Raw genomic sequence first — 25,769 nt, 5'->3', positions numbered from 1 at the left:
TGGGGGTGGGGTGGATGCCATCAGACACGGCCGCGTGGTCCCCCAGGGGCCGGCACGTCCGCAGCCCGGAGGAGAAGGCAGCCTCCGCGGCACAGGGGGCCCGCCCGGCTCCGCTTGGGGCAGGTGACGCTGAGGGAAGTCCCTCCCCCGAGAACCCGGGGCTTGTACGGACCAGACTGGGGACAGAGGGACGAGCCCCAGTCCACACCCTCCCTCGCAGTCGCCTCTCCGCCAGAGAGCGCGTTCTTCCCGGTGCCCCCGATTAGAGCCCGGCGGTCACTTAGACGCGGATCTGAGGCCACCAGAAATCTTAGCGCATCCCTGGGGCTCGGTATCAGGAAATGCGTCCTTCTCGATTCTTCCTCTTTTTTAAGGAAGAGGATTTGGGAAGCACAAAATAACCCAGAGACCGGAGCACGCGTCGAATGGCAGCGCCCTGTGCGCCCCGCAGGTCACACCCGCCGTCAGAAGCTCAGCCTCAGCCTGCACACGCGTGTGCCCCTGAAGCGTAGTCTCTGACAGGTGACTGACTTCAGGACATGCCCACGGGCCGCTCCCAGGTCGCTGCTCTGCGTCCGAGGGAGAGGGGGGAGCAGGCAGGGTCTGGGTCCTGGTGGGGCGGCTGCACCCCATGTGCGTGTCGCCGCAGGTGAGGGCCCCCAGGGGAGGTGCACACTGCCTGCAGACCCTCCCCCCTTCGCTGGGGTTTCCCTTCCCCCCCCCCGAGGGCTGAGGCTGGAGGGGCCAGGAGGAAGGCCCGGGGGGACCCAAAGGCGGGTTAAGAGGGCCTCCCGGAGAACTCGCCTCAGCGGGAAAGCGTCGCACAGCGTCAGGCAGCGGCCACCGCTGCGGAAGCATGAACGTGCGGCAGACACGGGGCGCCTCACGCCGGGGTCCCGGCCGCTCCGGGTGCGTTGGCGCCGCAGCGCAGGTTGGCTGGGGTCCGAGGGACTCTGGAGACGTGCGGACCCCTTACGCCTTCTAGACCTTCCCAGCGGGACGCCGGAGCGCACTTTCGCTGCTCAAAAGAATAAACTTAGTTTTAGACTCGCGGGGCTGAGATCCTGCCGCTGGATCCCGGCGCTGCGGTTGGCGGTGCAGGGCCCCTCCCGCTCCGGCAGCCGCCCCCCCGCCCGCGGGCCCGGCCCCAGCCGCGGCTCGTCTGCCCCCGGTTCTGCCCGTGCCGTGCCCCACGCAGGACCCCCGCCTCGTGGGCCCCCGGACGCCCGCAGAGGCCTGAGCTGTCCCCAGCGCCCGCCGGTGGCCCGGCGGCCAGCCCAGCTGGAGGGCTGGGCTATTTATAGGCAGGGCTCCCTTGTGGGTCCTGAAGACTAGGTGTTCAGTCAAAAAAGAACCTTTTTAGGTCAGGGAAATTGGTTTAAAAATACTTCTGTCTGCCTCTGAGTGTCCCAAGCAGAGGGACGCACGCTCTGACGTCTCGAGCAGCCAAGGGGTGGCTTTCTCCAGGTGACGCCCTAACGGGGCAGCCCCAGGCAGCTCACCTGTCCCCGTGGCCGGAGGGCCAGCTCGCACACAGGCCGGGGCTCCTAGGGGCTGGGGGGGCTCCTCTTCTCACAACCCCCCCCCCCACCACCTGTGACTTCTGCTTTCCTCCCACAGGGCCCGGGGCAAATTCAGGAGAAGCCCGCTCCGCCACTTCCCTTCCCTTCCCTTCCACGGAAGGTGTGGGGCATCCGGGTGTGGGCACACCACCCCTGGATAGTGCTTTCAGGTGTGGCTGTGTGCACCTGTGGAAGTGTACGTGTTGTGTGTGTGTGAGCAAGCATATGAGGTGAGTGTGAGTGTGTGTGATGCATGGGGCATGTGGATAGAGTGTGCCAGCATGTGCAAGTGAGCTGTGTGTGTGTGTGCTTTGCGCATGTGTGAGCGTGGAAGAGGCAGTGGGTGGAAGGGACAGCCCGTGGGACAAGGGGTCTTCCTCACCCGCAGCCTGACCCTGAGCTAGAAGGGTTCCTGGCCATGCGGGATGTCAAGGGCACCCGACTCAGTGAGCAGGGGATAGAGCCGCCTTCCTCCTGTAAGGAGGGGCTTCGGCTATAAATACCACACCCCTGGAAAACCTGACATCGAAGTCACTTCCTAAATATCAAATTGTGTCTGCGAATAGGTTTTGGGAGGGATGGAATGGGGAGGGGGCCGCAGGGGACGGGCAATGTGGGGCTCGGGCCCAGGAGGGGCGGGGGCGGGAGGGGTCCCCCACAACTCCCGCAGGTGCAAACACAGCTGAGAATCGCAGGCAAGGGGTTCCCTTCCTGCCCCGGTGTGACTGGCGGGGGAGTGGGACACGGACAGAGACCGAATTCTGGGTTTCTACTTTGGGTTTTTTCTTTTGGTCAACAAGTATCTATTAGGAACTTACGAGGCTGTTCCAGGTGCCAGGGAAGGTCCTAAAGAACTCACACTCTTCAAGCCTCCTAGCACGAAATGGAAAAATCCCACATTATGACACGGGGAACAGTTAAAGGGGTTTTTCCCTCCCGTCTTCGTCACCAGTAAGCGCTAGCAACTCTGCGCATGGCATTCGCCTCCGCACTTTACGGGTGATAAAAGGAAACCTTAAGAAAGCAAGTGGCTTTTCCCAGGTTGCCCAGCTAAGGGGCGGAGCCGGGATTCGAACATTTGGCTTTGGAGCTCACCGTCCCTGTTGCTTCATCTACCCAGCCAGCGCGGGGGCTTGGGGAGAAGGGGTCATTTTCCTGCATGGGGCAGGACCGCGGTGGGACTGACGTAGCGCGGGCTCCACTTGGTAATAAGTCATCAAAGGCCTGGAATTTATGTGTCCGTCGGTTCAGAAAGTCTACTGTATTATAATTTATGCGAGAAAAATGGCCACGGATTTCCGTGTGCTGTGGCTCCAGCCCTTCCTGCAGTGGCGTCTGTGATTGCAAATCTGGGCAGCTGCTTCAGTGCCCGGCACTAAGAAACTGGTTAAATAAATTCGAGCGTGTCTACAACCAAATGGATGGCCATGACGATTGTGCAAGATGATGCTAAAAAATAGTCAATGTCACGAGAAAATATTGACAACATATTATATGGTGAAAACCAGTGGGTTCCAAAATATTATATACACTTTGAAGCCATTTGTGTGTATGTGAGCGCACATGGGTGTGTGTGGGGTAGGGTGGGGGTGGGATGGGGTGTGTGTGCACATGTGGGTGTGCAGGGGGTGGGGGGTGTGCCCATGTGGGTATGCGTGGGGTGGGGGGTGTGCACATGTGGGTGTGCATGGGGTGGGATGTGCACATGTGGGTGTGCATGGGGTGGGGGTGTGCACATGTGGGTGTGTGTGGGGTGGGGTTGTGCACACATGAGTGTACATGGGGTAGGGTGGTGTGTGTGCACACATGGCTGTGGGTGGGGTGTAGGGGTGTGGGTGTGCGTGGGGTGGGTGGGGGTGGGATGAGGTGTGTGCACACGTGGGTGTGGGGTGTGTGCATGCACACGCATGTGTATTCGAGAAAAGTTTGGCAGGATGCACACCAGAATCTTACCAGTGACTGTCTCTGGTGCCAGAGATACAAGTGACCTCATTTTCTCCCTTTTATTAACTATATTTCCCACATTTGCCTCAATGACAGTTTGGCACTTTGTAAACAAAAATAAAATGTTTTAACTTGAAAACGTTTAAGAAACTTTTTGTTCCATTTCCTCTCTAAATGCATGTTAGCGGCACTCGGTCACCAGTAAGCCCTGGAACAGCTGCCAAGATGCTGCCCGAGTGGAAATCCTAGAGATTTGTGTGCCTGTGCACGTACTACTGCTTCTAGAATGTTCTAAATGATCGGGACTCATTCAGAGAAGCCCCGTGTGGAGTGTAGGATGAGAACAAACGAGGCCCCCCCGAAGTCATTCCCAAAAAATCCTCATTGGTGGAAAAGTGCTCTTCCCAGGAATGGGGCCCCCCCGCGGCGGCGCACTGGGAGACGGGGCCGCGCACACCAGGCCGCACCGGCCACGGGGCTCTCGGGGCTCAGGGTCCCCGCGTGGGGCGAGTCCCTCGGGCCGCCCTGTGCCTGCGGCTCATGCGGGAGGGGCGCCGGGAGGCCGGGTCTTGCGTTCCAAGGACGGACTGACCCAGACGACTGACGGCCACCGTCGGGCCTTCCCGGTAGGAGAGCGCCATCTGCTGGGAGCGGGGACGCCCGGGGGCGCGGGGAAGGCGGGATGCGTTGTCATGGAGATGGGCGCTGCGTCTCCGGGGAGACCGAGGCTGCTGCAAGGACCCGCGGCCCCAGGAAGCTGGGCGGGGGAAGGGTGGCACAGAGCATCACCCCCGAAGTGAGGAGACCCCCGGAAACGGCCGGAAGACAGATGCACCCAGCACCCCAGACCGCGCTCACCGGAGAGCAGGTTTCTGGGCGTCCCCACCGACTGTATATTATTTCACATTTTCAAATGAGAAGGGGGGGTTCAAAACACGAGATTCACTACGAATTGCTTTTGTTTCTTCCCAAGACTCTTCACGACAGTAACCTCACAAGCCAACACACTCAGCTTGGCGTGGCTCGCGTGGCAGCCTGTGGCCGGGCCAAGCACAGCTGGGGGGCGGGGGGTGCTTCGGGACACGGAGGGGAGTCGACACCCACACCTCCACTGTGTCATCACTGCAGGCTGGGTGTCACCTGCTCCCAACAAGCCAAGTGTGGCCTTGCTCACAAGAGGCTCAGGAGATGGAAGAGAGCCTGCGTGTCACACGGGGCAGCCACGGGGCAGCCACAGGGAACAGCAGGGGGAATGTTCCAGAAGCTTCCAGAAGCAGGGAGGCATGGCTCTGACCACGGGTGGGCGGTGAGCCGAGTCCTTGGCCCGTCCTCCCCTGGATCGGCAGGGAATGCAGGGTGGGGAGGGAAAGGGTGGGCCTCCAGTGTCCCCCCACTTCCAAACTTTACTTTCCCATCCGCAGAATGAGAGCATAGCCTAGAATGATCTAGAGGCTTGTTCTCAAGACTCCAGGGCTCCAAACGCTGGTCTCAGACAACCGCGCTGGGTATGTGTCCCTGATTAGGAAAGGCTCTCACCTCTCGCCTGGGTGGCCCTGACCTCAACACCGGGAGCGTCACAGGCACGCTGGGGGCACAGACCTGGGACAACACGCTTCCATCCCATCAGCCTCCCAGTCAGTCAGGCTGACGCTCAGTACCACCCGGTTCACTCGCAGCCGTGAGGCAGGCAGCGGGGCACCCCAGGGAGCCCATCGACGGAGGCTCACACCTATGATGTTTCTAGAACCATCGTTCTAGAAGGCTCTGGCTCTTCTCCACAGCTCAGTCCTGCACCACTGTCTGCAAGCCCCCAGGAACACTCTGCCTCTAACAGACGGGGCGGCAAGAGGGGGGCGTTCAGCGTCGGGTGTGAGTGTGGTTGGGAACAGCCGGTGACCATTTCGGAGACTCGTAGACAAAATGTATCAACACAGGAAGCGTGTGAATCCTCGACTCAGCCACCCTACCGTCAGGAGACCCTCTGAGATTAGCCAAGAGTGTTCACGGCAGCATGACTTACGTCTAACTGGATGTAACCTCTATGTCCACCAACACGGGTTGGTGAATTACCCGGTTAGTTGAAGCCGATGGAATCCTCTGCAGCAACGGAGAGCAGGAGCCTCGACTGGCACTCGTTAGCACGGAGCAGCGCGTCCTACAGAGTGACAGAAGCGGCTACAACCCAGCCCAGCTGCCGTGGTCCCGCGGAAACCCTGGGCCACCGGGGCCAGGCACGAAGCTCCGGCCACGCTCCCGATTCTCGCGCACGGAATGGAAGTTCCCCATGCTTCGACCTGACACACGCGTGAAACCCTATCCGAGCGACCGTCGAGAAAGTGCTCCCCGGTGGTGCGACTGCAGGTGATTTCCGCTCTCTCTGTGGAGCAGCCTTTGGGGTCAGACAGACCTGGAGCCCCGACACGGACTGCAGCCGCCTCTTAGCACTCCGACCCTCTGCGTGCAAACCGTTCGTGACGCACAGGACGTTCCACACTCGACACCACGTCTGAGGAAGGCGCCTTACGTCACGCGGCCTGGCACCCACACTCACGCGGGTCCAGTAAATGGCAGCTCGTGCATCTTTTAGCCAAAGGCCCTGACTGAAGCAGAGGGCGCCGCCAGCCGGGCTTGGACGGTGCGGCCCTTCCCCCGACGGTCCTCACGTGGCCCCTCGCTGCTAGTCGTCGGGAGCCGCCCAGGAGGCGTACAGATATGTCGCAAGTGCCTGAGGGCTGGCGCTGACTGTCCGGTGCACCCGTCTCGGAGAGGTCCAGCCTCTTAGAGTCCGTGTAATGCAGTACATTGTAGACGCTGTCCATCGGCCCAAACGTCTTTCCTAGAGAATTTTATGTTTGTTTTATAAAGAACAAGCAGGGGCACCTGGGTGGCTCAGTCGGTTGAGTGACGGACTCTTGGGTTTGGCTCAGGTCATGATCTCAGGGCTGTGGGGTCGAGCCCCATGGCAGAGTCTGCACCGAGCACAGAGCTGGCTTGGGATTCTCTCTCTCTCTCTCTCTAAAGAAGAAAAATTAACAAGGAAGGAAGGGAGGGAAGGAGGGAAAGAAAGAGAGAGTGAGAGAGAGAAAAGAAAAGAAAAGAAAAGAAAGAAAAGAAAAGAAAAGAAAAGAAAAGAAAAGAAGAGAAAAGAAAAGAAAAGAAGAGGAAAGAAGAGGAAATAAGAGAAGAGAAAAGAAAAAAGAAAAAGGGAGGAAGGACGGAAGGAGGAACAGGCACTATAAAGCTATATGTTTTTTTTTTTTAATCTTTTTTTTTTTAATGTTTTATTTATTTCTAGGAGAGAGAGAGACAGCGTGAGCAGGGGAGGGTCAGAGAGAGAGGGAGTCACAGACTGAAACAGGCTCCAGGCTCTGAGCTGGCAGTCAGCACTGAGCCCGACGCGGGGCTCGAACCCACGAACCGCGAGACCATGACCTGAGCGAAAGTCGGACGCTTATCCGACTAAGCCCCCCAGGCGCCCCTATAAAGCCATATTGTATAAAGTCGATGTGAACATTTATTTATATACAGATGTTAAAAATATATCTGGGGGTGCCTGGGTGGCTCAGGGGGTTAAGCGGCTGACTCTTGATCCGGCTCGGGTCTCACGGTTCGCGGTTCAAGCCCCACACTGGGCTCCGTGCTGACAGTGCGGAGCCTGCTTGGGATCCTCTCTCCCTCTCTCTCTGCTCCTTTCCCCCTCGTGCCTGTGCTCACACGCCCTCTCTCTCTCAGAACACAGAGCGACGTATCTTGTTACCCACAGCCTGGGCCAAGCCCGGGCTGACGGCCGAGCCACCAGAAAGTGCAGACGAGCGCATGGGGTGGCGGCTTTGGGCCACGTCGGCCTCTGGACCCTCGATCTGCTTGTCTTCCCGGGCAGACCGGGTGTCCGTGGTGGGGACACAGCCCGGCTCTGTCCCCTGCCGTCAGGCGTGCCGCGTCCGAGGGGGTCAGGGGAAGGCGGAAACGGCTCTCGCTGCAGCGCAGGGGGTTCGGGCTGCCCTGGGTCTGTGCGCGGCGGCCGGAGTGGGGGCGCCACGCAAGCTCCGGGCCCGGGACACGGCGGGAAACACCAACGGAAGCGGTTAAGTCCCTTCCCGCCCCCAGCTTGCTTACGGCGTGGACACACCAGCCGCAAAATAGGTAAATTCCCGTGTGGCTGGTGGCCGTGACCCCGCAGAGGCTGCAGAACAGGATGGGACCTCCACTCCCGCCGCCCAGGCACTGAGCCAACGCACACCGCCAGCTCCAGGGTGGCCCGGGCTGTGTGCCTGGAGGAACTTTCCGGAGCTCAGTGCTCCAGGGTGGAGCCCGAGTGGAGGGCGGCAGGCTTCCGTGGCTGTGGGGACTGCCGAGGCCACACGGGGTCCCCGGAAATCTTGGCTTTCCACGCAGACGCCTATGTCTGGGGCCTGGGGCCATGGGGCCTGGCGGGGACGTTAGGGGACGTGCCAGCCGCGGGGCGATGTTGCAGGACACCCGGCGGTCAGGACACCAGAGCAAGGTCTTCCCAAGAGCTGCCCAAACCGGGATGAACATCAAGGGTCCCAAGGCCAAGCTGACCCTCCAGGAGATCGGCTCCTTGCGGAACAACAGAATCCAGACTCGAAAAGTGAGGGGGTCCCACATGTGCAGCCCCAGCTGCCGGACGTTCTGAGAGGCGAGCAGCCAGGAAGAGCCCAGGGGGAGGCGGCCAGGCAGGTGGTTCCTCCGGGGGGAGCGGGGGCAGGCGGGGAGGGGGCAGCACAGAGAGGCCTGCGAGCCCGAGTCGGGGGCCGGGGGGGTCGTGGGTGCCGTGGCCGGGGGGGAGGCAGGGGGCCGGGGGGAGGGTGGTGGGCGCCGGGGCCAGGGGGTCGGGGGGGGGTGCAGGGAGGAGGAAGGTGGGCACCAGGGCTGGGGAGGGGTCAGGGGGGCTGGGGGTGGTGATGAGAAGGTGATGAGAGGCCCCTGGAGGCCCCGAGCGCAGTGACTCAGTTTACAGGGTCCTTCTGGCTGACGTTTGGCACCAGATGTTAGGAGGGCAGGGAAGTGCTTGGAGGCCCGCTCAGCCCCCCCGGGAGAGGGCTTGCTGGCGGGGTGGTCGCGGTGGAGCCCGGAGAAGGGCCGAGATTCTAGACACCCCGGGAAGACCCAGATGGCCCAGTAATGGGGTGTGCCTGTCAGGAGAGGAGGCGCTCTGACCCCGAAGCCTGGGGCCGGGCGTCCTTGACAGGGACAGGGCGACCGAGGGAAGGGCCCGGAGCTCGGCAGTGAGGGTGAACCGCCTGCTACACGTCTAAGCCCTGCTCGGGGGGCGGCCCAGGGCAGGACCAAAGCGGGGGAGTCGCGGGCCTGCTGCCGACCTTCAGGGCCCGTGACTGCCTGGGGGCCCGTCGGGAGCGCGAACAGGGTGGGACGCCCCTACCTGAGTGGACACAGGGCGTGGTGCCCGACCACCTTCCAGTCTGGCAACACGCAGCCTGGTGACACTCCCAGCCAAAGACATTTCGGGGAAATGTTGGGTTCAAAAGCCAGGTTCGTGTGGTCTCAAGATTTAATTTTTTTAAAAGTTAATTTTTGAGAGAGAGAGAGCGCAAGCAGGGGCGTGGCAGGGAGAGAGGGAGACAGGATCGGAAGCAGCTCCAGGCTCTGAGCTGTCAGCACAGAGCCCGACGCGGGGCTCGAACCCACGAACTGTGAGCTCATGACCTGAGCTGAAGTTGAGGCTCAATCGACTGAGCCCCCAGGCGCCCCTCGGGAGAGATTTGAGAGAGAACATGGAGACAGCAACACCAGGAAGAAAGGCCACTTTTTCAGGGAGCTGCACAAAGGGACAGGACTGTGGGCAGCTGAAGGCGGCCCTGACCACGCGCCGGTTTGCACGCGGTAAGGGCCAACTCGGAAGGAAACCTGCAGTGAGCAGAGACTCCACGGGGGAAGGGGGTGCGGTACAGGGGGGCCGCCCGCCCCTGAGCCGTCCTGAGTAACGAGGAGGGAGGCCACGGGGCCGTGTGAGCAAGAGCTGGGGAGTGGCCGTGGGCAGTGTGGGCTGCAGGCAGGAAACACCCCCAGGAGAGTGACGGGAGCTGACTTCCCGGCAGCCCTCGGGGCCATCAGGAGCTCACAGCCGGCCAGGCCGCACAGTTGCCTGTGTTGCAGACTCCGGCCTCCCGCCTGGGATGGGAGCCCAGGATCAGAGGGAGTCAGAGTTTTCCAGTGAGCACCAGGAGAAAGGGAAAGGGAGGGCAGGCAGGGTCACCAGGGGCACCGGAAGACCCGCCTGGGGTGAGAGGGGCCAGGTGGCGCTGGAGGGGGAGGCCCGTGGGGGAGGCCCTGCACGGGGAGAGGGGTCGCCGGCCTCGAGCCACGGACGGCTGGGGTCCTAAGTGTGCAGCTCTGAGACGCACAGACCACCCACTGGGGTTGTTCCTTGCCCGTGACAATGTCAGCGGGAGGCCTGGGGCTGGGCTGCTCTGAAGGGGTAGGGGAGGGGGGTCCCCATCTCCGAAGGACCCTGTTGTAGGGGCGCCACGGGGTTCGGTTGGTTGAGCATCTGACTCTTGATTTCAGCTCACGTCAGGATGGCAGGGTTGGGAGATCGAGGTCTCTGTCTCTCTCTCCCCCCCCCACCGCCCCCCTCCCCAATCATGCACTCTCTCTAAAATAAAACATGTACAAAACTATTTGAAAGAAGGCCGTGCTGTGGAAATGACGGAGGCAACGGTGGGCAGAGGGCAGCGAGCAGGCTCAGCCAGCGGGAGGCAGGGGTCCCCTGGACGGCAGCCCGGGGCGGGGGGTGGAGCGCTAGAGTCTCACCTCTGCTTCCTGCAAGGATGTGGGGGCTCAGGCCAGGTTCCCCGAGCACAGAGGAGGCCCCCGGGTCAGCCCAGAGCCCGGGGCGGCGGCGGCAGGGGAGGAAGGCAGCCCCCCCAGCCGGCCAGGCACCCGGGTAGCCTCCACCTCCGGTGCTGACGGCTGACATCAGAGTGCAGAAGTTGAAAAGAAGTAAAACTTACTCGTAATGCCTTAAAAATTGTAAAAAGAGGGGGGTGGCTCAGGTCATGGTCTCACAAAGTTCATGGGTTTGAGCCCCACGCTGGGTGGGCTCTGTGCTGGCAGCTGAGAGCCCGGGGCTGCTTCCGATTCGGTCTCCCTCTCTCTCTGCCCCTCCCCTCTGCTTGTGCTCTGTCTCTGTCTCTCTCAAAAATAAATAAATGTTAAAAAATTTTTTGAAAAATGTAAACAGGAAATACCTCTCCGCCCCCAAACTTGCAACGGAGCAAAACGCGTGGTCAGTTCCTGCTGATGCGTGGGGGCCTCGGCAGAGCCGAGGGCGGGGGAGGGCAGGCCTTCCCGCGGGCCCGCCAGCGAGACCCCGTTTCCCAGCTGACGCCTGGAGCAGAGGGGGCGCCCGTGGGGGCCCGGGACACCCCTACTGCCCGCCCAGTGTCCTGAGGGGTCCACACGGCCACGATGCGGGACGGGCCACGCGCGCGCGGCGTAAGGAAGAGCTGGAGAACAGGAGCAGAAATTGCCAAGTATTTTATTGACACATCTTTCGAATTACAATACAGTTCCCGACACGCCCCGGCACGGAGTCACACAATGATACACACACAGTACATTCCCCACCACGTCACCCGTTCTTCCGGCTCCTGACACAGCGCCACAGTGACCGGCACACAGTGCCACATGGGGCGGAGCGGGGCCACGTCCTTTCCCACGACCGCAAGGGCGGTGCCGGGCGGAAAACATGAGGCGGGCCACCCCGCAGGGCAGCACTCGGTCATGTGTCGGGCTCGGAACTCTGACCGCGCTCCCCACAAACACAGCGTCACGCTGCACCTCGGCCCCGGCGCGGCGGCGCGAGCGCGTTACGGTTAGGAAGGATCACCGCGGAGCCGGGACATAGGGTCCCACCGGCTGCCACGTCCAGCGGGGAAAATGGGCGCGCTACAACTAACACTGACTCATGCACAAGAAGTCCTGTAAAAGCAGAGGGGTGGAAACAGAGGGGAGATTAATCGCACGCTCCCGCGTGCCGCCGGACGCCGGCAGTGGGGGCCGCCATGCACCCCTGCAGCTCGCACTGCAAAGTAACAGAATGCGACGTTATTCTCTCCAGCAGGGACCTGCAGGGACAAAGCAGGAGTGAGAACCTGTCAAAGCAAAGGCGGTGATGCAAGTGAGTTTCAACACCGTGCAAAACTATTCACGAAGTTCTTGCACCCCCACCCCCGCAAGGAGGAATCTAAATGTTAAGACCAGACAGAGAAGCAAGAATATAGCACCATCAACAAAGGAGAAGTTCATCGCCAAAGGCGGGGGGGGGGGGGGGGGCCGCGTGNGAGAGAGAGGGAGTCACAGACTGAAACAGGCTCCAGGCTCTGAGCTGGCAGTCAGCACTGAGCCCGACGCGGGGCTCGAACCCACGAACCGCGAGACCATGACCTGAGCGAAAGTCGGACGCTTATCCGACTAAGCCCCCCAGGCGCCCCTATAAAGCCATATTGTATAAAGTCGATGTGAACATTTATTTATATACAGATGTTAAAAATATATCTGGGGGTGCCTGGGTGGCTCAGGGGGTTAAGCGGCTGACTCTTGATCCGGCTCGGGTCTCACGGTTCGCGGTTCAAGCCCCACACTGGGCTCCGTGCTGACAGTGCGGAGCCTGCTTGGGATCCTCTCTCCCTCTCTCTCTGCTCCTTTCCCCCTCGTGCCTGTGCTCACACGCCCTCTCTCTCTCAGAACACAGAGCGACGTATCTTGTTACCCACAGCCTGGGCCAAGCCCGGGCTGACGGCCGAGCCACCAGAAAGTGCAGACGAGCGCATGGGGTGGCGGCTTTGGGCCACGTCGGCCTCTGGACCCTCGATCTGCTTGTCTTCCCGGGCAGACCGGGTGTCCGTGGTGGGGACACAGCCCGGCTCTGTCCCCTGCCGTCAGGCGTGCCGCGTCCGAGGGGGTCAGGGGAAGGCGGAAACGGCTCTCGCTGCAGCGCAGGGGGTTCGGGCTGCCCTGGGTCTGTGCGCGGCGGCCGGAGTGGGGGCGCCACGCAAGCTCCGGGCCCGGGACACGGCGGGAAACACCAACGGAAGCGGTTAAGTCCCTTCCCGCCCCCAGCTTGCTTACGGCGTGGACACACCAGCCGCAAAATAGGTAAATTCCCGTGTGGCTGGTGGCCGTGACCCCGCAGAGGCTGCAGAACAGGATGGGACCTCCACTCCCGCCGCCCAGGCACTGAGCCAACGCACACCGCCAGCTCCAGGGTGGCCCGGGCTGTGTGCCTGGAGGAACTTTCCGGAGCTCAGTGCTCCAGGGTGGAGCCCGAGTGGAGGGCGGCAGGCTTCCGTGGCTGTGGGGACTGCCGAGGCCACACGGGGTCCCCGGAAATCTTGGCTTTCCACGCAGACGCCTATGTCTGGGGCCTGGGGCCATGGGGCCTGGCGGGGACGTTAGGGGACGTGCCAGCCGCGGGGCGATGTTGCAGGACACCCGGCGGTCAGGACACCAGAGCAAGGTCTTCCCAAGAGCTGCCCAAACCGGGATGAACATCAAGGGTCCCAAGGCCAAGCTGACCCTCCAGGAGATCGGCTCCTTGCGGAACAACAGAATCCAGACTCGAAAAGTGAGGGGGTCCCACATGTGCAGCCCCAGCTGCCGGACGTTCTGAGAGGCGAGCAGCCAGGAAGAGCCCAGGGGGAGGCGGCCAGGCAGGTGGTTCCTCCGGGGGGAGCGGGGGCAGGCGGGGAGGGGGCAGCACAGAGAGGCCTGCGAGCCCGAGTCGGGGGCCGGGGGGGTCGTGGGTGCCGTGGCCGGGGGGGAGGCAGGGGGCCGGGGGGAGGGTGGTGGGCGCCGGGGCCAGGGGGTCGGGGGGGGGTGCAGGGAGGAGGAAGGTGGGCACCAGGGCTGGGGAGGGGTCAGGGGGGCTGGGGGTGGTGATGAGAAGGTGATGAGAGGCCCCTGGAGGCCCCGAGCGCAGTGACTCAGTTTACAGGGTCCTTCTGGCTGACGTTTGGCACCAGATGTTAGGAGGGCAGGGAAGTGCTTGGAGGCCCGCTCAGCCCCCCCGGGAGAGGGCTTGCTGGCGGGGTGGTCGCGGTGGAGCCCGGAGAAGGGCCGAGATTCTAGACACCCCGGGAAGACCCAGATGGCCCAGTAATGGGGTGTGCCTGTCAGGAGAGGAGGCGCTCTGACCCCGAAGCCTGGGGCCGGGCGTCCTTGACAGGGACAGGGCGACCGAGGGAAGGGCCCGGAGCTCGGCAGTGAGGGTGAACCGCCTGCTACACGTCTAAGCCCTGCTCGGGGGGCGGCCCAGGGCAGGACCAAAGCGGGGGAGTCGCGGGCCTGCTGCCGACCTTCAGGGCCCGTGACTGCCTGGGGGCCCGTCGGGAGCGCGAACAGGGTGGGACGCCCCTACCTGAGTGGACACAGGGCGTGGTGCCCGACCACCTTCCAGTCTGGCAACACGCAGCCTGGTGACACTCCCAGCCAAAGACATTTCGGGGAAATGTTGGGTTCAAAAGCCAGGTTCGTGTGGTCTCAAGATTTAATTTTTTTAAAAGTTAATTTTTGAGAGAGAGAGAGCGCAAGCAGGGGCGTGGCAGGGAGAGAGGGAGACAGGATCGGAAGCAGCTCCAGGCTCTGAGCTGTCAGCACAGAGCCCGACGCGGGGCTCGAACCCACGAACTGTGAGCTCATGACCTGAGCTGAAGTTGAGGCTCAATCGACTGAGCCCCCAGGCGCCCCTCGGGAGAGATTTGAGAGAGAACATGGAGACAGCAACACCAGGAAGAAAGGCCACTTTTTCAGGGAGCTGCACAAAGGGACAGGACTGTGGGCAGCTGAAGGCGGCCCTGACCACGCGCCGGTTTGCACGCGGTAAGGGCCAACTCGGAAGGAAACCTGCAGTGAGCAGAGACTCCACGGGGGAAGGGGGTGCGGTACAGGGGGGCCGCCCGCCCCTGAGCCGTCCTGAGTAACGAGGAGGGAGGCCACGGGGCCGTGTGAGCAAGAGCTGGGGAGTGGCCGTGGGCAGTGTGGGCTGCAGGCAGGAAACACCCCCAGGAGAGTGACGGGAGCTGACTTCCCGGCAGCCCTCGGGGCCATCAGGAGCTCACAGCCGGCCAGGCCGCACAGTTGCCTGTGTTGCAGACTCCGGCCTCCCGCCTGGGATGGGAGCCCAGGATCAGAGGGAGTCAGAGTTTTCCAGTGAGCACCAGGAGAAAGGGAAAGGGAGGGCAGGCAGGGTCACCAGGGGCACCGGAAGACCCGCCTGGGGTGAGAGGGGCCAGGTGGCGCTGGAGGGGGAGGCCCGTGGGGGAGGCCCTGCACGGGGAGAGGGGTCGCCGGCCTCGAGCCACGGACGGCTGGGGTCCTAAGTGTGCAGCTCTGAGACGCACAGACCACCCACTGGGGTTGTTCCTTGCCCGTGACAATGTCAGCGGGAGGCCTGGGGCTGGGCTGCTCTGAAGGGGTAGGGGAGGGGGGTCCCCATCTCCGAAGGACCCTGTTGTAGGGGCGCCACGGGGTTCGGTTGGTTGAGCATCTGACTCTTGATTTCAGCTCACGTCAGGATGGCAGGGTTGGGAGATCGAGGTCTCTGTCTCTCTCTCCCCCCCCCACCGCCCCCCTCCCCAATCATGCACTCTCTCTAAAATAAAACATGTACAAAACTATTTGAAAGAAGGCCGTGCTGTGGAAATGACGGAGGCAACGGTGGGCAGAGGGCAGCGAGCAGGCTCAGCCAGCGGGAGGCAGGGGTCCCCTGGACGGCAGCCCGGGGCGGGGGGTGGAGCGCTAGAGTCTCACCTCTGCTTCCTGCAAGGATGTGGGGGCTCAGGCCAGGTTCCCCGAGCACAGAGGAGGCCCCCGGGTCAGCCCAGAGCCCGGGGCGGCGGCGGCAGGGGAGGAAGGCAGCCCCCCCAGCCGGCCAGGCACCCGGGTAGCCTCCACCTCCGGTGCTGACGGCTGACATCAGAGTGCAGAAGTTGAAAAGAAGTAAAACTTACTCGTAATGCCTTAAAAATTGTAAAAAGAGGGGGGTGGCTCAGGTCATGGTCTCACAAAGTTCATGGGTTTGAGCCCCACGCTGGGTGGGCTCTGTGCTGGCAGCTGAGAGCCCGGGGCTGCTTCCGATTCGGTCTCCCTCTCTCTCTGCCCCTCCCCTCTGCTTGTGCTCTGTCTCTGTCTCTCTCAAAAATAAATAAATGTTAAAAAATTTTTTGAAAAATGTAAACAGGAAATACCTCTCCGCCCCCAAACTTGCAACGGAGCAAAACGCGTGGTCAGTTCCTGCTGATGCGTGGGGGCCTCGGCAGAGCCGAGGGCGGGGGAGGGCAGGCCTTCCCGCGGGCCCGCCAGCGAGACCCCGTTTCCCAGCTGACGCCTGGAGCAGAGGGGGCGCCCGTGGGGGCCCGGGACACCCCTACTGCCCGCCCAGTGTCCTGAGGGGTCCACACGGCCACGATGCGGGACGGGCCACGCGCGCGCGGCGTAAGGAAGAGCTGGAGAACAGGAGCAGAAATTGCCAAGTATTTTATTGACACATCTTTCGAATTACAATACAGTTCCCGACACGCCCCGGCACGGAGTCACACAATGATACACACACAGTACATTCCCCACCACGTCACCCGTTCTTCCGGCTCCTGACACAGCGCCACAGTGACCGGCACACAGTGCCACATGGGGCGGAGCGGGGCCACGTCCTTTCCCACGACCGCAAGGGCGGTGCCGGGCGGAAAACATGAGGCGGGCCACCCCGCAGGGCAGCACTCGGTCATGTGTCGGGCTCGGAACTCTGACCGCGCTCCCCACAAACACAGCGTCACGCTGCACCTCGGCCCCGGCGCGGCGGCGCGAGCGCGTTACGGTTAGGAAGGATCACCGCGGAGCCGGGACATAGGGTCCCACCGGCTGCCACGTCCAGCGGGGAAAATGGGCGCGCTACAACTAACACTGACTCATGCACAAGAAGTCCTGTAAAAGCAGAGGGGTGGAAACAGAGGGGAGATTAATCGCACGCTCCCGCGTGCCGCCGGACGCCGGCAGTGGGGGCCGCCATGCACCCCTGCAGCTCGCACTGCAAAGTAACAGAATGCGACGTTATTCTCTCCAGCAGGGACCTGCAGGGACAAAGCAGGAGTGAGAACCTGTCAAAGCAAAGGCGGTGATGCAAGTGAGTTTCAACACCGTGCAAAACTATTCACGAAGTTCTTGCACCCCCACCCCCGCAAGGAGGAATCTAAATGTTAAGACCAGACAGAGAAGCAAGAATATAGCACCATCAACAAAGGAGAAGTTCATCGCCAAGGGGGGGGGGGGGGGGGGGTGCCGCGTGGGGAGGGGAGGGTGAGGACATCCAGAGATGAGGAATCAAAGACAGTGGTTTTCCAGAATGAGGAAGGAGGAGCTCCCTGCGGTGGTGGGTGGGTGGGCGGGGGCCAGGAAGGGAGGCCAGGGAAGGACGGGGCCGCCCCTCAGTGCGCGGTCTCGGGCTCGGCCGCGGTGGAACCTGCAAATCAAGCTGTGGAGTTACAGGTGAAGACGGAGAGTGGAAGTCCTCACAGAGGAAAAGCAGTCCTGGACCCCACGCCTGTGAAAAGCAAGGACGAGTTACAAAACCCAGACGATCGTTTGCTCTTCCGTCGAGGGCGGATGCGTGTGCTGCCTGTTGCCGGAGACGCCGAAACCGCGTGCCCGGAGAAAACACTGCGGGGTGCGGGGTGCAGGGGACGCAAGCAGACCTCTAAAACTCCGCTCCACACGGGTGCCCTTGAGATAAAAAGCAGTTTAAAAGAAAATCATGCTAAAAGAATGTCAAGGTCTACTTTCTAGAGTAGATAGATCACTAAACACAGAATATATTAAAATAGCACATCTGTCCGCTCTGCGCAATGTATTCAAAACTTAAAGCTACATTATTTCTTCTTAAAGGGCCTGCGTTTTTCTAGGTGTTTTAAAATGAGTAAAATAAACACAGCAAAACACCAACACGATCTTTTTACATTTTAGTTGGTTAGAAATAGAAAGGAAAAGCAAGTCCTCACTGAAGACACCTGTTCTAACTGCCGTCCTAAGGAGAAGACTTCCTACAAAATCACGGCACAGAAAAGTGAGAGTTAAGAGTTTTAAAACGTTCTCCAGAAAAGGCAGCTTACAACGTGGGAAACCTTCCCAAACGGACGCTGCCAGAAGGACGTATACCTGGGATCCAATATGAATCAGCGAGTTCCGCTCTGGTTCTAAAACACAAAACCATGGGCGTTTCCGACGGGGAAGATTAAATAGGTTGCAAAAAAACCTTACACGATAATCCGTAGGATTTAGCAGTAAATCAAGGCTAACTGCCTTTGCAGAGTTCATATTTACGAATGTCCAAAATAACACTCTGTTCACAAGTTTAAAAATAGTTGAAAAGGTTAATCGAAATGCTCATTAAATACAGTAAAATACCTACACTTTCCTCTAAATGATCTGAACTCCTGGGGCTTCCTTCTTGGTGGGGGGGAAGGGGCGAGGGGGGGCCGGGGGGGGCTGTCTCCCAGCCCCACAGCGACCATCTGCCCCTCCCGTCAGGGAATATTCCCTTTTAGACTAAGGTCACTGAAAAATCTGTAAAGGACCGAGGCTACCTTTCACAAGCCCCCCACCCCCAGCAGCAAATAGACAAGAGGGGACGGGGGCCCCCACTCTACCTAACTCCAGGGAGATAAAATTAGGTCTAACGGTGACTCTGTGAAGCCAGATACTCCTATAAGCAGGAAGGGAGGAAAAATTAAAAATGACTCTGAGAAGCCAGTGTGACAGCGAGGGAGCCCAGAGCCATCTGCTGAGGGCACACAAGCCCGACTGGGGACGGTGTCTTGACAGCCGGGCGCTGGGCGCTCTAGGGGACCGAGCAGGGACCCAGGAGGGTGCTCCGGGCCTTCGGCACACAGACCTCTACCAAACCCCAACTGTCCGCGCCAGGGTCCCTGTCAGTCCAGTGTCTAGGAGCAAGTGGAGCTTACCTTAGATTAAATAACAAAAAAATTAAAAAACGACAACAGCAAAATAAACAGAACAAAACAAAAAACCACAACAAGCCAAAAGAAAATTAAAGGAAAAAAGAATGGAAGTGATAGGCTCTGAAAACCACCCCTCTGAGCCCGGCCCCGCCTCGGGGCGGCTCCCTTGCGGGGAGGGGTGGGGGGAGGGCTGGGGCGCTGGCCGGCTGGACCAGCTGACCCCCCTTAGAAGAGCCGGTGTGTTGGCGGCTCAGGAGAGTACTTCTGCCAGCTCCCTCATTCCGCAAAGTCGTCCGCACCCCGGTCCCAGGCCCCCCCGACCCCTCTCCTTCCACCCCAGACCCCTCTCCCAATCTCCACAACAGTCTTCTGTTTACAAATGAAGCAAACTGCTCTTGGAAAAAGAGCCCTGGGTGCACGATCTAAGCTCTGTCACAATTCAGCAAAGCTACAGAACCAGGCGGGAACAATGTTTATCCAGGACGGTTACAAATCAAGAAAAGAACGACTCAAATAAAAAGTAGTTATGATGAGCCCCCCCCAACCCCACCCGCTCCCCGCTGGGAAGGACACACACACCTACGTAGGATGCTGCCTATCCAGAAAGGGGGGCCCCTCAACAGTGCTTCTGGTAAAGAGACCGGACTCCTTCGGAATTATCAGTATAAGGACTTAACAGAAGTGGCCAGACCAACGGTAATGCAAGGTTATGCTCAGATAAGCGGCTAAGTGATCTTATATTACAGCACAAAATCAAAACAAGACAATGTAAAAAGAAAAAAGTACCTTGGCTCCACATAAGCACCTATTATATTTACCTTACGCGATATATTCATATTTACTGACTTTAAGGTTCCTGAATCTGGGAACAAATAATACACAGGTCAGGATACATGTATTGACTTAACTACCATCTTTATAAAAATCGGATATACACACAAACACGTCAACAATTATGGAACTGTATCCATTTAACTTTGATGAGACAACACAAAAGAACTAACAAATAGCTAAGATTGTTGCTGAATTGAAAGCGTTTCCAATTAACGTTTTAGTTTTGGAAGGTCCGTATTTACACAGCGTGTTAAACGCTCCTGCGTCTGTCACTTTAAATGCATGATAAGTAAAGAACAAAGATAATGGTTGCAACAGATCTTCCAGAAGGTTCAGCTCACGTGGCGATTTCATTGCGAAAAGCGCACTGAAAATGTAAGTAACGCTACTTTCTCATTCTGCTTCTTTCCTTTGCCGCGGTCCCTTCAAGGAGACTCGGCCTCTGACCCGGGCCGGCTGGCACGAACACTGTGCAGCGGCCCTGAGCCCTTCTAACCAGGGATTTACGAAGGCCCAGCTCCCCATGGCTCCTGCGTAGACGTGTGCAGGCAGTTAACACACACACGTGTCCTCATCCTCAACACCAAAAGCGGACCCTGATGCCGCCACCGGGGCCCACGTAGGATGGATGACTCCTCGTCACTAACTAGGGAAAAAAAAGTCCCTCTATGTGCCCACTTTCCAGGGACAACATGCAGCCTTTTGACTTCAAAGCCACGGCAACTCAGACTAGTTGAGAAAATGGTAAGAAATTTTTTAAACTTATTTTATCGAATCAGTTACTCCTTGGTGGTCAAGGAAGCCCCTCAACAGGGAGAGTCCCCACTGTCCGGCGGGGAAAAGCGGTCTGGATGGGGCTCACCCAGCAGGTGAGCTTGCTCGCTGCTCCAACGCAGCTCCGTGTGGACTGAGCCCAGCAGACTCTGCTCTCAACAGGGGAACACATCCGTGTCTCCTTGTGACCACAGCAGGCGGGAAGTGTGTGCCCGCCAGCCAAGGGCAGGTACAGGACACTGACTATATGGACCCTCCCCTGGAGCACCAAGGCGGGCCTGGCCCGGCTGAACCAGGGGCCGGGCCCCTCAGCAAGGGGGCTCCTGCGCACCCTGGGAGGGCCTGTGCGCGTCCTCACAGCCACGCCTCCTGAACTGCGGCCGTCGACACCCACCCTCCTCTCCCAAGCCTGCTCCCGCCGCGGATGCCACTCTAGAATCCTCGCTACAGAAAGCCTCAGAATGCTCGGAACGTTCCCGCCAGTTCAGGCAACCTAAGTTGAGAAAATACAAAATTTCACCTGTGCGAACACAACAAAGGCTCAGGCAGCCCGAGTCCCAGGCCCACAAGAAGGCTCAGAGGCGGGGGGGTGCCTGGCCGCGGGGGCTCCGGGGTTCACAGTTAGTCCCCCCAGGGCTGACTGGTGGCATTACGGGGCGGCAGGAGACTACTTCCTCTAATTCTACTAGTAAACCTGCCGTGAGATCTTAGGTATAAAATACAGCTAAAAAGTCTGAGTATGCCCTAGTATCTACCACCTGCTCAAATAGTTCAGGGCCACAGCAGAATAAATCCCAAACAGGGAAACTCATTCTTGAGCAGAAATGCAGTAAGGCACTTTTGTAAACACCTGGCCAGAATGAGCTGTGGTAAAGGCTGCTTTACGGGAAGCAGGAGTCTCACCGAGAGGAGCCTACCCAAAACTCCTCGGGCAGGTTCAGGGCCATACGGACACAGTCCAATTTCACTCTGGGCTTCAGGGTCTGGGGAGGACAGCCGTCCCTCACACCCCACGAGGGGCGACTCACTGCATAAAGGCCACCTTGCCCCTAGCTCTCCTCAAGGACAGCGCAGCCCTGCTCAAAAGGCCTTCAAAAAAAAAAGTTATTCAGAGCAATGATAACCGAGTCCCCAGACAATGTCATGTCACAGAGCCAGGCACACGAACATGCCACTCTGGGCCGCGTTTACAGAACGGAACAAAGCACACCGGGCAGCGTCTGTCTGCCTCGCGTGGTAGATCTGCAATGTGACCCGCGTGGTGGGGCCCCAGAAGGGCTGCGAGGTACCGGCACCCGGGGGCCCAAGGGGCCTCGCCTGGGAAGGGCACACAAAGGGGGGGAATGTGACTGGAGTTCAGACGGGGGGGGGGGGGGGGGGGGCCCTCAGGAACTAGGAACACCCAGTCGGTGCGTTAGGAGTTATTTACAAGAAGCAGAATCCGCCACGCAGCTGGCATCACTCGCACCCACCCTCCCGGCCTGCTCCCCAGGACAGGTGGCTGGCCGTCATCACCACCGCCCCAATTGTCATCTACGTCCTTCCCAGAGCCTTCCAGGGGCTGAGGAGCCAGCGGGGTCCCTGCGCTGAAGATGGGTGCAACCATTATCAAGTGTTCTTTGCTGTGGAAACTACTCGGAATTGGTGGCGCTAACGTCCCTCCCTGCACCTACGTCACTGTGATCGGTCACACAGCACGATCACGAACAAGGTCTACATGCATCGTAAGCACTTTGAAAACAAAAGAAAACGGAAAGTGTAGCTCTCTGTGGTGACAACAGAACGGGAAGCAGTGTGACCCCGAAGCCGGGCCGCCACGTCCCCAAGTCCGGCTCTGCTGGAGTCCTCGCCGGGCCGGCCGCTCTCCAGACAACAGTTCCGCAAGGCCGTGCGCGGAGAAGCCTGTGCTCGCGGGGCCATGCGCCGTGGCTTCCCTGAAGAAATCCCACAGCGAGTGTGCGGTGTCGGGTCGGCGTCTCCTGTCAGAGATCACTCGACGATCAGGGCCACGTTTATGTGGGACAGATCTATCATGTGCCTGCGGAAAGGGGATGGATGGTCAGCGGTCCCCGAGCCCCACCGCCGGCCATCACCTCACCCGGGTCTGGGATGGACGACTCGAACGGTAGGACCCGATCATCGACAAGTCTGCAGACGTGCGGACAGAGATCAGCACCCAACCTAGGACCCAGGGTCCCACCTTACAGAAGGACGCGCCGCCTGCGCTCTGCACACACTGCCGGTGCATTCCGGCCAGAGCACGCGGGCACCCATGTGTGAACCCAGGGCCGCCATGCTGGAGTCTTGCACACCACACTCCCAGCCTGCTTCCACACCACCCCAAGCCCAGAATATGCCGGCTACCTGTGGAATTTCTGCTGAAATGCTAACGCATGAGCTGGTTCCTTGAACTTCGCTATGGCTTTCCGTTGCTGGGGAAGCATCTGTAAACTCTAGAGGGAAGAAAACAGAGAAACAATGAAAAGAAATTTTTTTTTCAATTTTAGGGAGTGAGAGAGAGCACACCAGCGGGGGAGAAGGGCAGACGGGAAAAGGGAACCTTGAGCAGACTCCACGCTCAGCGCAGAGCCAGATGAGGGGCCCGATCCCACAGCCCTGATCATGACCTGAGTCGGAATCAAGAGTTGGACACTCAACCGACGGAGCCACCCAGTGGCCCAAGAAACATTTTATTATCACGTTGTACACACTTTAAAAACCCCAACATATTTACACATCGGCTGCAACACAAAGTACGAAGCCAGGCTGACACTGGGGTCACTAAAGGAAACTACCTCCCCAGCAATTTTTCTTCCCTTCTCCAGAGAATCTATCCCAAAGAGCCATTCCCAGCCCGGCATCCGGACCCTGCGTCACCCGGCCACACAGGCCACTCAACCTCCCTCAACCTTCCCTGTGGGGCCGCGTGCAAGACACTCTTGGAGTCCCTCCCTGTTTGCACACTTCCTGCCGGGCGACTTCCCACCGGCTCTCACTGGACTTTCTCAGGACCGGTGTTCCCACGGGGTAAGAGCTGTTTTGCAGGCCCCATGATCAGCCCTGGGGTGCACCGCAGAGGCACTCACCCCTCACAGCTACGGCAGGGACAGCCTCGCCGCCGCCAGCTGTCGGCACAGCCTTGTCACATTCTGCACTTAGAGAGTTGATTATCAAGCGACATCTTAGATGAAATCTTCAGGAGCTAAGGCGACCATTCCGGAGGCCACTGCTCTTTGTGATGAAAACCAAAGCACTTAGTGAGGAACACAGGCAGAAAGAAAGGATCCACCAAGTGATGGACTCTTACTCATCTGAAAAGAAAGCGCCGGACAGAGCCGACTGGCACAGGGTCCCCCTGCGTGCCCTGAGGAGGACGCCCGCTCGGAGCTTTCCCTGAGGCCTTGGGGTCTAGGATCCGAGGGTCTGGGAGGCTCAGGTCAGAGGAGGGGGCCTGTGTGATCTCTCAGCCGGTCCCACTCTGGAGAGCCCAACCGTTCTCAAGCCTGCAGCGTAGCAGGCAGCCCTGCACATGCCTCCGGGCATCGTGCAGGCTGCGGCCTCTGCCCACAGTGCACACGGCGGCGGCGGGACCCCGCTCGCAGCAGGACTTGATAGCGGGGCGGCCACCCGGCCTGTCTAGATGGCCATCTAGTGAAGGAGGACAGCCAGGAAACACAGCTGACAGAGGCACGGGCCCCTGAGGAGTGGTGGCGGATGTGGCTATTTAACTGTAAAGCATCTGTCAAAGATCTACGGCGGGAACACAAAATGTTCAAAACGGTAAACCGTACACGGAGTGAGCGAACAGCCTTCGTTTCCACACCGCACGTCTCCCAGTCCCCACAGCCAGGACAGCTCAGAGGAAAGCCCACCTCCCCGGAAGTCACCTGCCAGCGTTTACAAAGAAGGCCTCAGGTCTCCAAATGACACGGCGGGAAGGGGAGCATGCTGACCACGCGGCCGAGGGGCAGCCAGCCAGCGGCGGGGACCCCCGGCCCAGCTGGGGCGCAGGTGGCAGGCGCGGAAGAAGGAGACGGCTCTTTGTGTCCGGGGCAGGGAGGCAGCGGCAGCAGGACTGCCTTGATGAGCTCACTGTGGACCCGTCAACGGCAGCAGCAGGCGCCACAGCCGGTCTGGGGGGAGCGCAGTCGACCCCTCTTCCTTGGAGAGCCCTGGGCAGTGCGGCTCCCCAGCCCAGGAGACTCCCGAAGTCCTGACAGAGGCCCGCTTTCCCTTCCGCGCCACCAGCCTCGCCCCCTGCGCGCCCGTTCTGTGTGCCCCCCGCCCGGGAAGGAGCGCCCGCTGGTGGCTCGCCGGAGCTCCTCTGCACCCAGAGGCTGGAGGCTGGAGGGGCCTCCGGGCGAGGCGCGGGGCGGAGTCAGCCCAACACCTGCTCTGCGGTCCTGGCGCCCCCGGTGGCTGCTGCCGGCACTGCAAGAGTCCCGACAACTTCCCTAAATTTACCTCCCCTGAAAACAGTGTTCCCTGGGAGCAGACAGCAAACCCTAAGTGCGACGCCATCGCAAGTAACGACTCACACATGGAATCGGGACTTTTTAAAAAGGCCATGCCCTTTTCTTCTTTGAGAAGAAAATGTTTCTAGACACCTAGGGTGATTTCCTTTGGGTGACTCTCCACAATATGACGCAAAGGCATGAAGCTTCATCTTTATCATTTAGCACATGAAATGGTAAAACACTTGATGCAGAACTTCCTGGTACCTCAGCATTTAAACCTCGGTCTGAGGAGGGGCCGGACGACAGCACCAACTTCCGGTGCGATTCCTCACGGGGAACGACTGGTTCTCAAGCAGTTGACACAAGTAACGAGAACACAGTCCTAAAACCTTTCTGCCTGTGTCCTTTATCTACACTTTCATATCTTCTTTTAAATATCAAGTGATATTTTCTAGGTAGAAGGCTCTAGAACTTCTGTACTGGGACTAGAGGGTGGGCCCTGTGCACCGGAGGCCAGAAGCCTCACGCTCAGCAGCCCCACGGCGAGGACCCGCACCCGCACGAGCCAGCTGCACAGTCCCGCGCACACACCGCGCCCAGCACAGCCCGAAGCTGCGCGGGTCCCAGGGCCCAGCTCCCCCTCCCCAGGCCCCAGCCCAGGCCACGAGGGGCAAGGCCGCCGCACTTTCAGAGAGGAGACAGGGAGTAAGCGCGCTTCTCTAAGGAGCAAGATGCAAGAAGGGAGCCTGGGCCGGGAGCTGCCCGTGCACCGACCCCCCCCCCGCCCCCGCCCGGGGCCGGGCCTGTCTCCTCCCGGGAGGATGCCTGTCCGGGTCACGCAGCGCCCTGCCTCCTCCCCCACGGGCTCAGATCAACTAGAAGGTCGTGGGGACGTCAGAAGCGCCGAGTGGCCCCGAAGACCTGTGCCGGCGTCCCGGCCTCTGGGACACTCGCTCCTAGCACCTGTGGGGAGTGCCTGCCGCCAAGAACTGGACACAGTGACGCTGCCTGAGAGCAGCCCTAGGAACAGGTGACGAGGAGTGCGTCCCCGCGGTCCTCACCGCAGCCCTGACACACGGCCGGGGGTGGCCCTGCGGAGGCAGGTCCCAAAGCCCGGGGTGGCAGCGGGGCAGACGGCAGCGATGACGGAAGCGTGTGCCACATGGCGGGCCTGACACCGGTTCCTCGCAGGACCCTCTTGCGCC

At 60.1% G+C, this 25,769-nt stretch overlaps 1 protein-coding gene and 1 long non-coding RNA gene across 3 annotated transcripts in view; both read right to left on the bottom strand.

The window, feature by feature from the left end:
* Window positions 1-6,119: 6,119 nt before the first annotated feature.
* Window positions 6,120-21,443, bottom strand: LOC120230890. Its single transcript, XR_005528203.1, has 3 exons — window positions 19,943-21,443; window positions 19,500-19,509; window positions 6,120-6,133 (listed from the first exon to the last, which is right to left on the bottom strand). It is a non-coding gene; the product is annotated as an uncharacterized LOC120230890 (long non-coding RNA).
* Window positions 21,444-21,483: 40 nt separating this feature from the next.
* RBM33 (RNA binding motif protein 33) overlaps window positions 21,484-25,769 on the bottom strand; it is a 118,373-nt gene continuing 114,087 nt past the window's right edge. For both annotated transcript variants that reach the window (XM_039230666.1, XM_039230667.1), the window contains exons 17-18: window positions 22,472-22,560; window positions 21,484-22,145 (exon numbers count right to left, since the gene is read on the bottom strand). In XM_039230666.1, the coding sequence (XP_039086597.1) occupies window positions 22,097-22,145; window positions 22,472-22,560 (138 nt within the window). In that variant the 3' untranslated portion in view covers window positions 21,484-22,096. The remainder of the gene's footprint in view (window positions 22,146-22,471; window positions 22,561-25,769) is intronic.

The sequence above is a fragment of the Hyaena hyaena genome, unplaced genomic scaffold, assembly GCF_003009895.1.
Source record: "Hyaena hyaena isolate Hyena2069 unplaced genomic scaffold, ASM300989v1 scaffold_50, whole genome shotgun sequence".
Lineage (NCBI taxonomy): Eukaryota > Metazoa > Chordata > Mammalia > Carnivora > Hyaenidae > Hyaena > Hyaena hyaena.
The sequence above is the reverse complement of the archived record's forward strand: the minus strand, read 5'-3'. Positions and strand labels throughout refer to the sequence as shown.